This window comes from Taudactylus pleione, unplaced genomic scaffold (assembly GCF_031769625.1).
Source record: "Taudactylus pleione unplaced genomic scaffold, aTauple2 ptg000114l, whole genome shotgun sequence".
NCBI classification, from domain to species: domain Eukaryota; kingdom Metazoa; phylum Chordata; class Amphibia; order Anura; family Myobatrachidae; genus Taudactylus; species Taudactylus pleione.
Genome location: NW_028284516.1, coordinates 18,669,525 through 18,685,315, shown reverse-complemented (window position 1 = coordinate 18,685,315; position 15,791 = coordinate 18,669,525). Strand labels below are relative to the sequence as shown.

At 40.3% G+C, this 15,791-nt stretch overlaps 1 protein-coding gene across 1 annotated transcript; it reads left to right on the top strand.

Moving 5' to 3' along the window:
- Nucleotides 1–596: 596 nt before the first annotated feature.
- Nucleotides 597–11,135, top strand: PEX2 (peroxisomal biogenesis factor 2). The gene is made up of 3 exons (XM_088471562.1): nt 597–749; nt 4,128–4,194; nt 9,431–11,135. The coding sequence occupies exon 3, from the start codon at nt 9,436–9,438 to the stop codon at nt 10,354–10,356; it is 921 nt and encodes a 306-aa protein (XP_088327688.1). The 5' UTR covers nt 597–749; nt 4,128–4,194; nt 9,431–9,435; the 3' UTR covers nt 10,357–11,135.
- Nucleotides 11,136–15,791: the final 4,656 nt, after the last annotated feature.

The following is a 15,791-nucleotide window of genomic DNA, read 5'->3' as shown; positions in this document are numbered from 1 at the left end:
TGGGCTGCCCCCAAACGGCAGGCGTTCCTTCAGGAACGTCTCCGTTTGGCAAGCCACCCCCCCGACCCACCTACAATACGGGGCGAGCTGTCGATCAACATCGACAGCCACCACGTTTGTTGCGAGCCCCGGAGCGAGTAAATTTCTCACTCGCTCCGGGGCTCGTGCACGCGCAGTATGCACGTCGCTCGTGCGCACTGCCCGGCCATCAACCCGCTTGCGAACAGGTCTGAATCGGACCCCATGTCTTTATAGTCCTTGCTTTGTGTACTGGGGCACAGTCATGTTGGAATAGAAACGGGCCTTCCCCAATCTGTTGCTACAAAGTTGGAAGCATAGCATTGTTTCTTAAATCCGAACTCGCTCACGCTTACTATATATATATTTATACATTCAAAATAAGAGATTATGTGTGTGGGTTTTTCACTGACAGTCCTGGAAAAAAGAATATCTGCTCTCTCTCTTTTCAAGTATCACGCTGCTATGCATGGATGGATCAGTGGAACAATAGACGACATCAGCGTTCGTTCTGGCTGTCTAAGTGGTTTGCGCGTGTGTCAGTGCCTGTGGTATATTGGGTCTTTTCTCTCTCCGTAGACAGAGCTTGGCTGAGTCACGTGACGGCAGGCAGAGACAGAGGGAGGACTCTCAGGCAGCAGCTGTGAGTGAGAGTGGTGCTGACAGCAGCAGGCAGAGGGGAGAGTGTGAGTCCCTGGCGATCAGGTCAGGGCTGCTGCTGCTGCATTGCTGTGAGTCGTTTGTTATATAATGTCCTTGTACTTGACTGACTCCAGTTATTGTAGAACTACAAGTATCAGCATGGCTATATAGGCTAGCACAATGTGATAGTGTGTGCACGTTTCTTGTAGTACCGCATGCTCTGCAGTATGAGCAGGTGGGAAGCCAGACAGAGAGAAAGTACTTTCCCCCTTCCCTTACAGCGTTAGTATGCTGTTTCCTGAACTGTGCCCCCTGCCTGTGCCCTGCAGGTAAGGGCAGTCAGTGACATCATAGAAGTTGTTACAGAGAATTGCAGATATAAGGAGCAGGTGGTTACTATATGAGCTGCAGTACATGGCACAGAGAGGATGGCATGTTTGGGCTGCTTTTATGAGACTAATGCTGCCAGTGTCTCCGTAATGCATCATGGAACTGATCAGGTCTGCAGAACCAGGTGCTGGGAAGTGCTGTTACATATACAGTATGTATCCTAGGTGCTGGGAAGTGCTGCTACATATACAGTATGTATCCTCAGTGTTATGTAATGCTGATAGACTTGCTGAGGACTCTGGGAAGAATACAAGTGACCTACATGAGCTAGTACAAGTCCCTATGCTCCTCTGTGTCCCAATGGCAAAAGTTAGGTTATATCAGAACTGCGTAAGGATTGGAACAATTCAGTGTTATATAATATTCACCACTTTTATTGACATTAATGATACAGTAAAATTGAAATAAAGATTAATTTCCTTTTTTTTTTTTCCTTTTGCTTAATGCTCTATTTTATACATGGTATAAGAAATCAGATTATATAGATTTTGGACCTAATATAAACCAGTGACAGTCAACTAGATACACTTCAGGGCTGCACACTACCCTAAAGAGGGGTACACACTAGACCATATGTTGTCCGACCCTGCGGATCGGAGCTACTGTACATATTGGGCAGATCGCCTGGTGTGTACCTATGATATGCGCTGGTCGCTAGTGACATCCCCCGTTGGCTCAGAGCCAACGGGGGATGTCACAAACGATGCCATGCTGGATAATGCAGCATGACACGTATCCCCCCCCCCCTCCTCCCTAATCGGACTCAGCAAGTGTATATGTCATGCTGGGTGCAATAGCTCCCGACGTGAATGCTTTAATTTTTTCCCCGCACCAAATTGAATTCCCCTCAAATCTAAGAAGTAGACTCCTGTCTGTAATAACATAGCAGCCATTTTGAACAAATGTAACTGGCAGAGCCGGAAGGAGATGGGAGGGTGCAGGTAAAGTCTGGGATCTCGGCTGTAGGGCATAGTGTAATATCGCAGAGCACTATATAATACCACTGAGCAGAATGTGATGCCATAGCAATGTAGCCAAGCACAGGCCATCTGAACAAGCATATAACATCACAGCAGAATGACACGAAGGGGGAATTCATCTTTTTTGCCAATGGGTTACTAAATTGTCACATTTTGCTGGTAATGAACTGCAATTAGAAACGGCTAATTTGCATGCAGTTGAAGGAATGCTGCTGCTGGTCACGATTGGGAGCCCAAACCAAGCCCAGGCCAATCCTAAATAACATTGGCCCCATTCAGGGTTCCCAGGCCAGTGTGTGCCAGGGCTTAAAAGTATATAGTGGCCTCCTAAATAAATTAAATTGTTTATTGTGCCCCTTCCTTAAAAAAAATCTATAAAATAAATCATATTAGCCAAATCAAATTGTGTTAATTGGCTGTTATATGAATTTTTCTCTAACAGTGATAAAATGATATAAAGCGTTAATTTTGGGCAAAATAAATGCTGTAGTTAAATTAGTGGTACATTAAAATGGGTGTAAGTATATTATTGTGTCGTCATATGGCATTTTTTTAAAAATTTTAAAAATACACCTGTCACTTGCACTTGCAATGTTTGAAACACGTGTCCCATGCATACAGCACCCCCATATACCTGTCCCATTACTTTAAACCCATTTTCCAACATTTTTTACTTTTTTCACCTCAAAAATGACATGTCATTATTGGACAAATTAGGCTAATCAAAAATAATTGTGACCTAATTAGCCATTAAGGAGGGTGTCCCAGTGGTTCTGCACCAAGTCCGCACATTTTTTAGCCAAAAATAAGGGTTTTGTACAACTCGTCACCTGCTCAGAGGTGGTGAAAAGAATTTTGCGATAATTCCTATATAAAACTTATAACATTGACCAGTTTATTCATCAAAATTATAATTTGGGTCCATTAATTTTAATTACTTAGCCCAATCATATATAATGTTGTCTTTATACTTGTTACTTATACATTTCTTACCTTCATTTCTTTATTCAATGAGATATAATTGGGCAGGAAAAACACGGTATAAATGATGGCCCTCTTCATTGAACTTCCCTAACACACAGTCAAGGATTGGCAAACCCGCCAAAGCTACAGTACTTATCATTGGCCCAGACATCCCGAGGTGCTAAGTAGCATAAGCCATTCAGAAAGGGGAGAAGGGGGGTGTATTCCCATAGTATTCGGCGATTTCTATCCTTTTAAAAAAAAAAAAAAATTCAGGATGCGGCGGGGTGCATTGGAAAATGTCTGTTTTTTTTTTGATAAATTCTGTGACTGAAATTACCCAAAGCCACACAAATAATATTTTTTACAGAACTCTGGGCCTGATTCAGAGCCGCTCGTAAGCGGCCGCTCGTTCGCTCCGAGCGATGTTCGCACATCTGCGCATGCGTCAACCAGTCAGTGCGGTCGGAAAACGCGTGTTCGCAAAATTGCGAGTGCCTGCTAATTTGAGTGACAGGATGAGGCGTTTGTGGGTGGTAACAGGGGAAGGTGCTTGAAAACGGGGAGTGGAGATCCGAACGCAGGCGTGCCAAACGGTCAAAACGGGCGTTTTAAGGGTGTGCATAATTAACAAAGCAGCGTCATCGACCACGTCACTTGGTTGTTTCTTAGCCTGAACTGATCGCATGATTGCGGTAGGAAAATCCAACCACAAGCACTGTGAGCAGTTCAGACGCCTTTCGATGTACTCGATTAATCAAATAAATAGCGGAGATGACGTAGGATGCGAGCGGCCGGGGGGCGTCTTTACAAAATAGCGAGCGCATGTTTCGTTCGCTCGGTCAGACATAGAGGCGTCAACAGACCGCAAAGAGCGAGCGCTCTATTTAAATAGCCGGCCCCTTTTTCTGAATGAGCGAGCGCAAATAGCGTCCGGCTCTGAATCAGGCCCTCTGCTTGATAAGCAATGATTGGCATATTGTTTGAGCTACTTATGGGAGTGTAGTTAAGTAGATGTCATCAATACACTTATTAATGAGAAAAATGTACCCTACAATGTGATGCCTTTTATGTACAATTCACATTGTTGGAATTTGTTTCTTTATAAACTTATTGCTATTTTTTTTCTCCAAGGCTTCTCTATAAGGGAGTGATTGTTGGCCAGAGATTACCATTGTCTTATCCAACGCTGCCTGCGAAGGTAAGGAGCATTGTGTACTGTACCTCAACTGGTTATTGATTTTAGCATCTATGTCATTCAAGTGATGAAGACAAATCATACTATTTGCCATGTACCAGGCTCCTTCAGTGACACAATTTGCCACATGGATGGCCTCTTTTATTATAGTATATGCTTAAGTAAATATTATAGCTAAAATTAGAATAGAATAGACATTATTACTATAATAGATTCATCATAGGACAGGCATACAGACTGTTGCTCTCAATGAATGGAACTACAATTCCCAGCATACTTTTCCAGTTAAGCAAATTTGGAAATTGAATTTGCAGATTTTGTTTCAGTTATGCAGAGCAACAAAATAGGATTGACAATGCACAGCCATTATTCGCTGTGTGGAACAGTAGCTAATGTTTTTTTGATACTTTACATAATTTATAACCTCCTAATTTATTATGCGGTTGAGACATTAAAGCTGCACTACCACCTATTGTAAAATGGGTTGGGTACAGGTTAGACAGTCAGTAGGTTGACAGGGACAAAAGGTCGACACACTAAAGGTCGACTTGTTAGAATGTCAACAGGGTCAAAAGGTTGGCATGAAAATGATCGACACATGATTTTTTGTTTTGTTTTTAGGGTTAGGCACCAGGAGGGAGCGTTGGGGTTAGGCACTTATCTTAGGGTCAGGCACCTGCCCTGATGGTTAGGGTTAGGCACCAGGAGGGAGGTTTAGGGTTAGGTACCAGGGGGAGGGTTAGGGTGAAGATTAGGGCTAAAAAACAAAAAAATTGTGGCGACCATTTTTGTGATGTCCATTTTCATGTCGACCTTTTGACCATGTCGACCTTCTAACATTGCGACCTTTTGTCCCAGTCGACCTATTGACTGTCTAACATCTGTTGTTTATCTAGACATTGTCTACTTTTTTACTGTCTGTTAATCCACAGCCAGTAATCACTTGCTATTGCCATATTCTAGGTGCAAATTATACACCTCCAAATATGTTACACACACACACCGCCCAGCTCCGCCTCTTTGGTCACAAGTGTAAACGTGATCAAAATGTGTTACGACTTTGCATCTCTCGTACTTGGATGCATCCTATTTTACACTTGTGCAGTGCGGTTATATGCAATATATGGTCCGCAAATGGCCCCACATTCAGCTCTGTAATATCCTTGTGCCAGAAAAACACAGTTTTTAGAAAAATTAATACCCAATCTGTCTATCTGATCTAATTCTTTACACACATTCAACGCTATATATATATATATATATATATATAAGTCAGAAATCCACTGCACTCGCCACTCCTAGATTTGGGGTGCAGACCTACACTCGCCATTCCCAGGACTGGGGTGCAAGTGGCCTGTGACCACATTGCTTAAATAAATAAAAACAGAAAACCCAGCACTCTCCATGTTTAAACACTCACAATGATGTGTAAATAAGTAAATAAATAATGGGGATTTAGTTCATGGATTGATTAATGCATTTAAGCCCGCAGCCCACATCACGGGACCCCACTTTCTGCAGGTCCTACACTATCCGTCACACTGATGGAAACCTGTTAGCTGCTATAGTTTAGACTGAAAAAATGTTACCTGGTTTAAAGCTCACCTGCCAGCTAATGGCTTTTAAAGGTAAGGCAGTCACCTGACATAGCTTCTATCACACTACCAAAAAGACAGCTGACACAGGTTAATATAAACGAGTTTGCACAAGGTGTGCATGAGAAAGCTATGATCACAAAAGGTTAATAAAAATTAACAGCATAAACAAAGTTAGAAATCCACTGCACTCGCCACTCCTAGATTTGGGCTGCAGACCTGCACTCGCCATTCCCAGGACTGGGGTGCAAGTGGCCTGTGACCACATTGCTTATATAAATAAAAACAGAAAACCGAGCACTCTCCATGTTTAAACACTCACAATGATGTATAAATAAGTAAATTTATTTATTTACTTATTTATACATCATTGTGAGTGTTTAAACATGGTGAGTGCTGGGTTTTCTGTTTTTATATATATATATATATATATATATATATATATATATATATATATAATTTATATTGTGTGTGTATATATAAATATATATAATTTATATTGTGTATGTGTGTGTATATATAAATATATAACAGTTTTTAGTTGCTGCTAGAAATGGCCCTGGCGTCAATGATTTCCTGACAGGGTTAAGCTTTACTCCTATTCTTTGATGTACGATTCCTTTAACGAAATGCTTGCTACATCCAGCAATATAAAGGGAAATCTAATTCTGCAAACATACTATCACATACCGTTTACTTGGAGGGTGCTCACTTAAATTGGCCTAGTGGGAATACGATCCGACAAATGGCTGCAGTTGGCTCGCCTCTACATTTTATGCATGTGCACAATTTGGCTTCAGTGGTTTGACTTTTCTTTTTGTTAGTGCAGTGACCTCGAGAGAGGGAACCTCCCTTTGTTCTCAGGTTTTGTCTGTGAATCTGGGGTTATTCTTTGTTACAACATGATATTCATGTGACGTTGAGCGAAAGTCAATAGGTAGCAAAGAGTTGAGGATTTTATGAATAGTCCCTGGGTTGCTGTGCATTTTAGTTTTTCTTTTTTTTAACACCACCCCCCCTCTCTCCACCCCCATACAATTTTATTCTTTTATCAGATAATCACAATACAATAGTCGTGCCCACCTGCAGAAGCTGGCCTTTTGTTCCTTATTTCTTCTGTATTCTTCAGTCACAGGGTCAACTATATGTGTTTTTGGCAGGGTGGACAAAATAAAGTAAAATTCAGGAACTAGATTAAACTCAAGGTTTTAAAAGATGTACGTTTGCGGAGATGTACTGAAATTCCCCAATATTTAGAAAACCACCAATAAGTTATATATTGTTTGCCATTTGTACCTGACTGCATTGTCCAGCTGTGGATTTGGTTATACTTTTACTAAATGACAATGCAATATAGTAAATATTGTCATTTTCACATTATTTTGGGGATATTAAATAGTGTTGCACTATCGTTTATTCAAACCTTTTCGTATAAATCCTTGCAAAATCTGATTGTTGTTTTAAATTTTATTTTTATTGATATAATTAGAATCGTCATGGCATTTTCAATTCGGGTGAATTAAGGCCCCCCATACACCTACCGACGGGTCGCCGGATTCTGTGATGGGATCGGAAACGCAGATCCCATCAATGTTCCGCAATCCGGTGGATTTGCCAATCAGAATATGATCGCGATTAGCAAATTGGTAAAAATTCATGGAGAATTTCACCGATTTGCTAATCACAATCTGATCGCCACCGATCCTGAGCTGCCAGGTTGCAGGTTTGCCGCATCATTAGGAGTAGCAATGGAAGCTCTTCACTATGGTCCATGCCTACTATCTGCACCGAGCGCTGTCCTGGCTTCAATCTTTGTTTCTGACCTGCACTTTGGAGCCTCATCTGGGAAAGCTGAAGTCATTTTCCCTGTTTAGCCATTTTCCCGATAATACCATTGTGTAAAACTCCAGCAGAGGAATCTATGATTTGCTGTTGGTGCCTTTTCACTTCGTTACCAGCCAGCCAATTATGGATTAGACAGCTGCATGGATTCAATGAACAGCTTTAACTAACACTGTGCTTTCATAGCGAATGGATAGTGTGCACAGTTGTGGCAATTTGGCCTTTAGAATAGAATACTTTAACATAATGTGCAGGCACGTTTAAGTCTTCTGACCACAAAAGGCTAGGACCCATGTTGCACCCTCAAGCACACATTGTTCTCTTGCAGCGGTAATGTTTCAAGACCTACAGTGTACAATCTTTATTTCAATCACTTTCTAGATATCAAGAGTGCCATCCAATATTTTAAAGAGAGTGGCCATTTTTTTGCATGTAAATATTTGTGCGTATATGTATGTATATGTGTGTGTCTGTGTATGTGTGTATATATATATATATATATATATATATATAATAATTTATACACATTACCCAAGGGTATAGTGAAAGACCGGCACTCACATTTCGTTCCAAAGAGGCTTTATTCCAAATGCATGGCAAACATGCAATGCTACTTGCTGAGACTTGTAGTGCTGCAAGCAAAAAAAAAAAAGACATTCAAGTGCACACTGTAACTATTCTGAACCTAATAATAATACTGCTAAATTGCATCCAAGAGGTTCTTAGCATAATAATGGCCATAATTATGGGCCTGCCCACTGCGTCCAGGTGACCTCTATCAGGCAGAGAATAACCACCATGGCAAGGATTCAAATGTATCCAAATAGTATATCACCACTGCAGAGGAGATTCTCATTTTGATGGTACACTTGCACCCAAGATAAGTATTTCCTCTTGCTACAGTCCCCTTTTGAGAGGTTGTCTGGACTCCTCTCTCATCATCTAAGCTGTAGCAAGCATTGCCGTCAAGTCACTAAAAGTTGTGTCACTGATCAAACCTTCCCAATTATCAACACTATGCAATATTCATATTTTTTATATTGCAAAGCTACATCCTGTAAATGCAGAGATCCTCTTCCCCATATATGTGTGATAATTGACATAAGGGGGTCCATCTACAGTGGCCGTCCTCTCCAGAGAGTGGACCGTGGACTCACACTGCGTTGAGTGAACCTAAGAGTGAAAGTAGCTGACAACACATTGGAGTTTTGTCTAGCACTGCATAGACTGCATAGTTGAGTGGTTCTTGCATATTCCTGAATATTTTACTATGGCATTATTCCTTTATGTTCTTATTATGTGCTTTTATATTAGCACAGCAGCTGGGGCTTTGTGAATATGGAGTGTTGAAGGTGTTTCATCTTCAGGGTATTGTAGACTTGGGCTAGATTTACTATTCCTCAGTTTTATCAAAAGCCGCCAATGATAGATTTCAAACGGCACTAGTAATTAATGCTAAACAAGTCTGATTTACCATTAATTACTGTTGTCATTTGAAATCCATTGGTCAAAGTTGCCGATCATCAACTGCTTTGAAAATCTGACAAATAGTAATTCTACACCTTGGACTGGTCAAGACATTCAAGTTGCATATAATATAGGTATGTATTAAATGCCACTTCTGTTTGGACAATTGTTGTTCTCTCTTTAGGAAACTGATATATCAATAGCATTTATTTGTATGACCATTAATAACAAATATTTGATGGAATGTTCTAATTTTTAGGGGTTTACATTACCGTACTTGTTATTATTCAGATAAATATATTATATGTTAAATAACTGGGTTTATTTTTCTACAGGGGGAATGGCTGCTGCTGAAAACAGCATGGAAGACATAAATCCTGTGTTAAGGATAAGTCAGCTGGATGCTATTGAATTAAACAAGGCACTGGAGCAATTAGTCTGGACTCAGTTTAATAGTTGTTTTCAAGGCTTCAAACCAGGACTATTAATTCGCTTTGAGCCAGAAATTAAGGCGTTTTTATGGGTTTTTTTGTGGCGATACACTGTCTACTCCAGAAGCTCAACGGTCGGGCAGGAAATTCTGAACATTCAGTACAAAAATGACTTATCCCAGAGTAAAAAGTACATCCCACTCAATAAGCAGCAGAAAGTATGGTTTGCACTTTTTACAGTTGGGGGAAAATGGTTGGAAGAACGGTCATTTGACATATTCAGCAACCACCCTCTCGGGTCATCGTTTCACAGAGTAAAGTATTTCATTAATGTTGTATCTGGCTTTCTCAAGATTTGTGGACTTCTGAATTTCTTGGTTTTTCTTCAGCAGGGAAAATTTGCTACATTGACGGAACGTCTTCTAAGAATCCGGTCCGTGTTTAGTAAACCCCAAGAGGTGCGTCAAGTTGGCTTTGAATACATGAACAGGGAAATTTTGTGGCACGGGTTTGCAGAATTCCTGATCTTTCTCCTTCCCCTCATTAACACGCAAAAGCTGAAATCCAAGCTGTTTTCTTGGTGTAAGCCGAGCACTGGCCTCCGCCATACCGATCCATCTGTAGCCGTTATCTGCAAGGAATGCTGCTTGTGTGGAGAATGGCCAACTATGCCTCATACCATAGGCTGCACTCATGTCTTTTGCTACTACTGCATTAAAAGTAATTACATGTCTGACATGTATTTTACTTGCCCAAAGTGTAGCACCCAGGTGCACAGCCTGCAACCGCTAGAATTCAAGATCGAGATCTCTGAAGTTCACACTTTGTAGAATTTGGTGGTTTTCTGTTTGATTTAAATAATTCATTTTTAAATTAGTCAAAGTACATTGAAGTTGCACTCTTCGAAGATCATGCTTTTAGAAGCAATTCTTATAACTGTGTTCTGCCATGTCTGTGATCCGTTAGAACTGTCAAGTTGGAACACATGGATTTGGGACTGAAAGAGAAACCTTTATTTTTGTCAACTTTAATCATCCATCCTACGGATTTGCAGAATGTTGAAGAGCCCATCACCACTTCACAACCTCTTCCAGAGAATGGAGCAAACCACACATTGCCATGAGAATGTGAGATCTCCACTCCTGTTAGACGTGGGAAGGAAAACTCCACCTAGGAACCATTTTTTTTTTGCACCTCTTTTATGCTAGTTGTTTACGCCATTCAGGAGATACTGCTATAGGCATTTCTACTAATAGAAGAATGAAGGTTTGTTTGCAATATAAGGGGTTGATTTATCATGCAGTGAAAATAGTGGAGAAGTGGACCAGGCAGCATTTATCAAGTACATTATATTTTATAATAGAAGCTGATAGGTTGCTATTGACAAGTTTACTGGCCCACTTCTTTACTCTTTTTCACTGCTTGATACATAAACCCCTAAAGCTCTTGTTGGGAGTTCTTCATTCTTTAAATGAGATTATAGTATATCTCTTTTAATGGTATTTTAGGTTGCTTGGATTTGTTTATAGCAACATGCTCAGATGGCCGATGTTGGTGCTTATCTCTAGTCCAGGGGTTCCCAACCACTGTCCTCAAGGCACACTAACAGTCCAGGTTTTAAGGATAGCCATAGTTGAGCACAAATGACTTAATTAGTACCTTAGTTATTTTGATTTAATCATCTGTGCTTAAGCATGGAATTCTCTAAAACCAGGACTGTTAGTGTGCCTTGAGGACCGAGGTTGGGAATCACTGCTCTAGTCAGTACAGTGATGAAGATCTGTGGTAGCACAGTATGCCAACACATACACATGGACAGATACTTTACTGTACTTTACTGTGCTGAATTTTGTGGTTTATGGTAGTTTAACACTTTTGGTTAAGCAATTCGTGCAGTGGGAAAATATAGAATAAATGATACTGACAAATGGCACTTTATACAGAAGCAACTAAAGTGTGTATGAGACTACAGTATATTGGGCTACATGACAATATTGTAATTATTAAAATCATGTTAAATGAACTGATTAATGATAAACAGGAAGACAGTTCATAGAGGAGGGAAATAGACTATTCTCATAATTTGTACAAAATATGTGCTAATAATCCCATTGCAAAGTGTCTGATAGGGCTACTGTTCATTCAGTAAGTATAGTAGAGATGAGTGGTTTGGTTTTGACTAATCTTTACGGCAAATTAGCGGAAGGTCGGATTTATCTTATTGGTTATCCAGAACACGTGAGAACCAGATAGCCAATATGATAGTTTTTGAGAGCTGAACATAATCGAGTAAAACCATACCGCTCATCTCTAAAATATACAAAGGAAAGGCCTCCACCCTGTAAGGTAGGGGTGGGAAACCTTTTTTCTGCCGAGGGCCATTTTGATATATATATATTATTATTTGCGGGCCAGGTACAGGCCACGCCCCCTCAGTGTGACGTCACACGGGTGGGGTCACAATGGCCGGTGATTACAGCAATACCCAGAGTATCCTGAGGATGCTCTGGGGAGCTGTAAGGGCAGCGGTGTGACCGTCTGAAGCGTCCTAAGGACGCTCCAGGTGGTACTGCTGCATAGATTCTGGCTGCACGGTACCATTCTAGGCACCCTTCGGACTGTTGCTATTAAGCCCTGAAGTCTCTGTGTGTAGCACCTTCTGAGAGTAAGTGCTCCTGTGTGAGGGGATGGCCGTTTCCCAGTGACTTCAGTATGGCAGCCTCAGAGCCATTTGAGCTCTAAGGAGAGTTGGAATAACACCTTTGTAACACAGAGAGGATCATTCCTGAGCACCACACTTCTCTTAAATTCCTTGTTTTTGGGGCAGAGAGTACCCATTTGTCCATTTCTTCACCTCCATCTGCTGTTAAGGGAAGTGTACAAGCTAAAATTAATATATCTACTACCGTAATTTTATTTTTAGGTTCTTATGTGAAATTATGTATTAAAATTGTATTAAAATTGCATACATTTTTCTACTGCCTCCAAATAAAACCTATAATAAAGCAGAGTCACTACATGAACTTCGCTCGATCGATCTGACTGGCATGCATCTAATGAGTTAGAACGTAGACCAGTCTGAGAGGTAATTGTAACACCCTGGTTTTGCCTATTAAACAATTGCTACTTTAAAACGTCAGCCAGATTTGCAGCGAAGTCGCAGATGCCTGCAATTTGCAGGCTGTTACTCCTGAATATTCACTTCTTGTTCTCATCCCTATCTCTGACTTCCTCCTTACAGCAGGTCATTAACCATTGTTGCTGCAGGGAAGTAATGAACCTTCCAATTTTGAACAATAAACCCTTAATAAAACATGTTATACCTGTTTGGCAAATAGGTGTGATCTCCAACTCTTCAAAGTGGAGGTTATAGGTTATAAAAGGAAACTTGTCCAACATTGGGCAATCCCTCTAATATTTAAATGCTAATGTTTTTTTTCCTACTCAAAACCAAATATTTAATTAAATTTCAGAAATATAGTGTTCAGGCTCTGTTTCCAAATTTTATGCATTGGGGTTGCTGTGAAAACTTGGTGACTTTATTTTAATCTGGCTGCCAGATCAAGACTCTCCTATCATTATATGATCAGCCGAGTCTTGATCTGGGTGCCAGAGGAGACTTGGATTGCCTTATACCTGGTACAAAGAAATAATTAAATGTAAAAAAAAAAAAATGTAAAGAATATAATAAGAACCCTAAAACAATAATACGCTTATATTCTCCTCTCAAGCTCATTGCAACTCCGTCACTCATATTTGACATTAACATGTTCATTATATTCTACTCCACAAACATATCAATCCCCCCTGACCAACCCTAATGGGCCATCAGGGGGAGGAAAAGACAGGCCTAAAACTTCATTGGGTTTCTAGGAGTGATGTCAGACCCTTATAGCATTCTGCAAAATAAATACATATAGGGGCTGATGCAGATTTACAAGTAAGTCTGTTTGCAGAGCAGATCTTCAGTGTTCTCGTACTGCCAATGCTCTGGAACCAAGTGAAGGTGCGGTCCGGCCACAGAATTGCTTACAACTCTGCAAGTGGTCAAGAATACATTTAATTCCATGTATGTAATGCTGGAGCAATTATGGTAGACTTACGTTCAACTTTGCATTGGACTCTTAGTGGTAGATTCAATTAGCGCGGTTTTCAGTGCATTACGGTAGGCAGATGTTCACAGCTCTATTGGCTGCAGGCATAATCTACCTTCTGCAGTTAACGCATGGAAGACACCAGGACCCGATCCATTGGCTTCAGTGCCTATTTGTGTTTTGCCCCTTAGTGTCTCCAGAGCGAGCAGACTACATTTTGTGATGTCGATTTCTTGGTGTTCATCGTTTTGTGTAAACTGACCATGGAAAGACTCCTACATACAGACATGCACAGTTTTACATGTATCCTGGGTTAACTGAAACATCACATGTTTCGAGAAGACCGCATGTGAGCAAATAGTCTACTATGGCAGCTGCAGTAAATAACATCTAACCTGTTAGAATCCAAACCTCATAACTGAGGTTTTATTTTCATGTACAGTTTCAGATCTGTGCTAATTACTGTGTTTATTATATGCTCTGATTTAATTTTCAAACTTTTTTTTTATCAGTAACAGTATACAAGAAGATTTACTAACTCCAACAGGGCCTAATATTTTAATCAAAGATCTGTTTTCTTTTGGCTTTCTAAGATTTTTGGAATAATTACATGGAAAAATATAATAAAATCTGGAAAATTGTAAGCCTTCTATCTTTTATGTGTTTTCTTTTGTATGTTTATTTTGTCCTAGAACTTCCCACTGGAACACTTTTAATTTTCTTGGGGGCACTGAATAGAGACTTTAACCTTTAATGCACCAGCTACTCTTATTCAAGTTGAATCAATGTGTAAAGGTGTAAATAACATATTAAAGTTCCCATACTGGGGTTTTCTTATGTTCTGAAAATCCTTTATTTTCCCATCACATTTTATGCCTTATATGCTAAGTTCTCCTTTAATTATCCTTTATAACAGAGACTACAATATATATCTTGTTTCATTGTGGATTGTGATTTGCATTGATTTGGATGTAGTCTGCATCCCGGCATGCGGGATGCTGATTGTCAAAATCCATACAGCGTCGGGATCCCGAAGTTAAGTATCAGGGGTTAAGGGGAGGGTTAGGCATTAGGGGGAGGGTAAGGGTTAAGGTGCTGGGAGGGGGAGGTTAGGTTTAGGCACTATGGGGGGAGGTTAGGGCTAGGCACTAAGGGGGGAGGGTTAGGGTGCTGGGAGCAGGAGGTTAGGTTTAGGCACTGGAAGGGGGAGGTTAGGGTTAGGCACCGGGAAAGGATGGGTAGGGGTAAGAGTTAGCGTTAGCTTCTCTTACCTAGTGATGTCGGGATGCTGCTATCGGTACTCTGATCAGCGGCATCTTGACTGCCGGGATTCCACCTATCTTTATTATAAATTCCCTTATTCTAGAGTTTTGCAGAATATCCTCGAACATTATAAATAGTTAATTGTAATGCTAGATAAAGAGAAAGTTAACCCACCATAGGTGGTAACATATAACAAATGTGCATTTTTGAGTTAAGTACTATACCTAAAGTCATGCTTAATGAAATATGTTTAGTATGTATTCTGTTCCACTTCTTTTATGAAGTTGACATCTTAAAAAACCTCAGGTGATAGCTTGCAAAAGCATGGGTCTAAGAGAGTAGCTTGCAGTCTCTTAGGTAACCAGAATTTTTTGACTTTAGTCACCAGGGCATGGCCAATGATGGCTTGTTTGAAAAGGAATAGTTGACTCAATCTGCGTTGCTTAGATAACGTGTAGAGCACTTGCTATGGATTAAGACTTTTTCCCAAAGCTGCAATAGAAAGCCGTGTCTTTCATGTTCCTTTTATTAAAATTTTTAATTTTCTTTCTTTAAGGTATTTGAAATTGTATGCTCTTTTGAAAGAAAACTAGTGTTCTCCTCTGTAAGGGGCTTTGATAGGCTTCAAAGCTATATGCATTTTTAAGGTGGCTTTCTATTAAGTATGGATGTTCATTAACCCTTTTTGTTCCACTGGCTGCAGTTTCTTAGGATTGTGAGCGCTTTTCATGTCTAGAGAAACTAATGTGGAATTGACTTTGATCTGTCTTATGCACAACAATGCGGAAATAGTCTAGATCTGTGAAAAATAGATTCACTGCTTTTAAGGACTTTTCACAAATTTAAATGATGCTACTGTATTTTTGTTAATCAGTAGTTACAGAAACAGATCACAGGTGCACAACTCC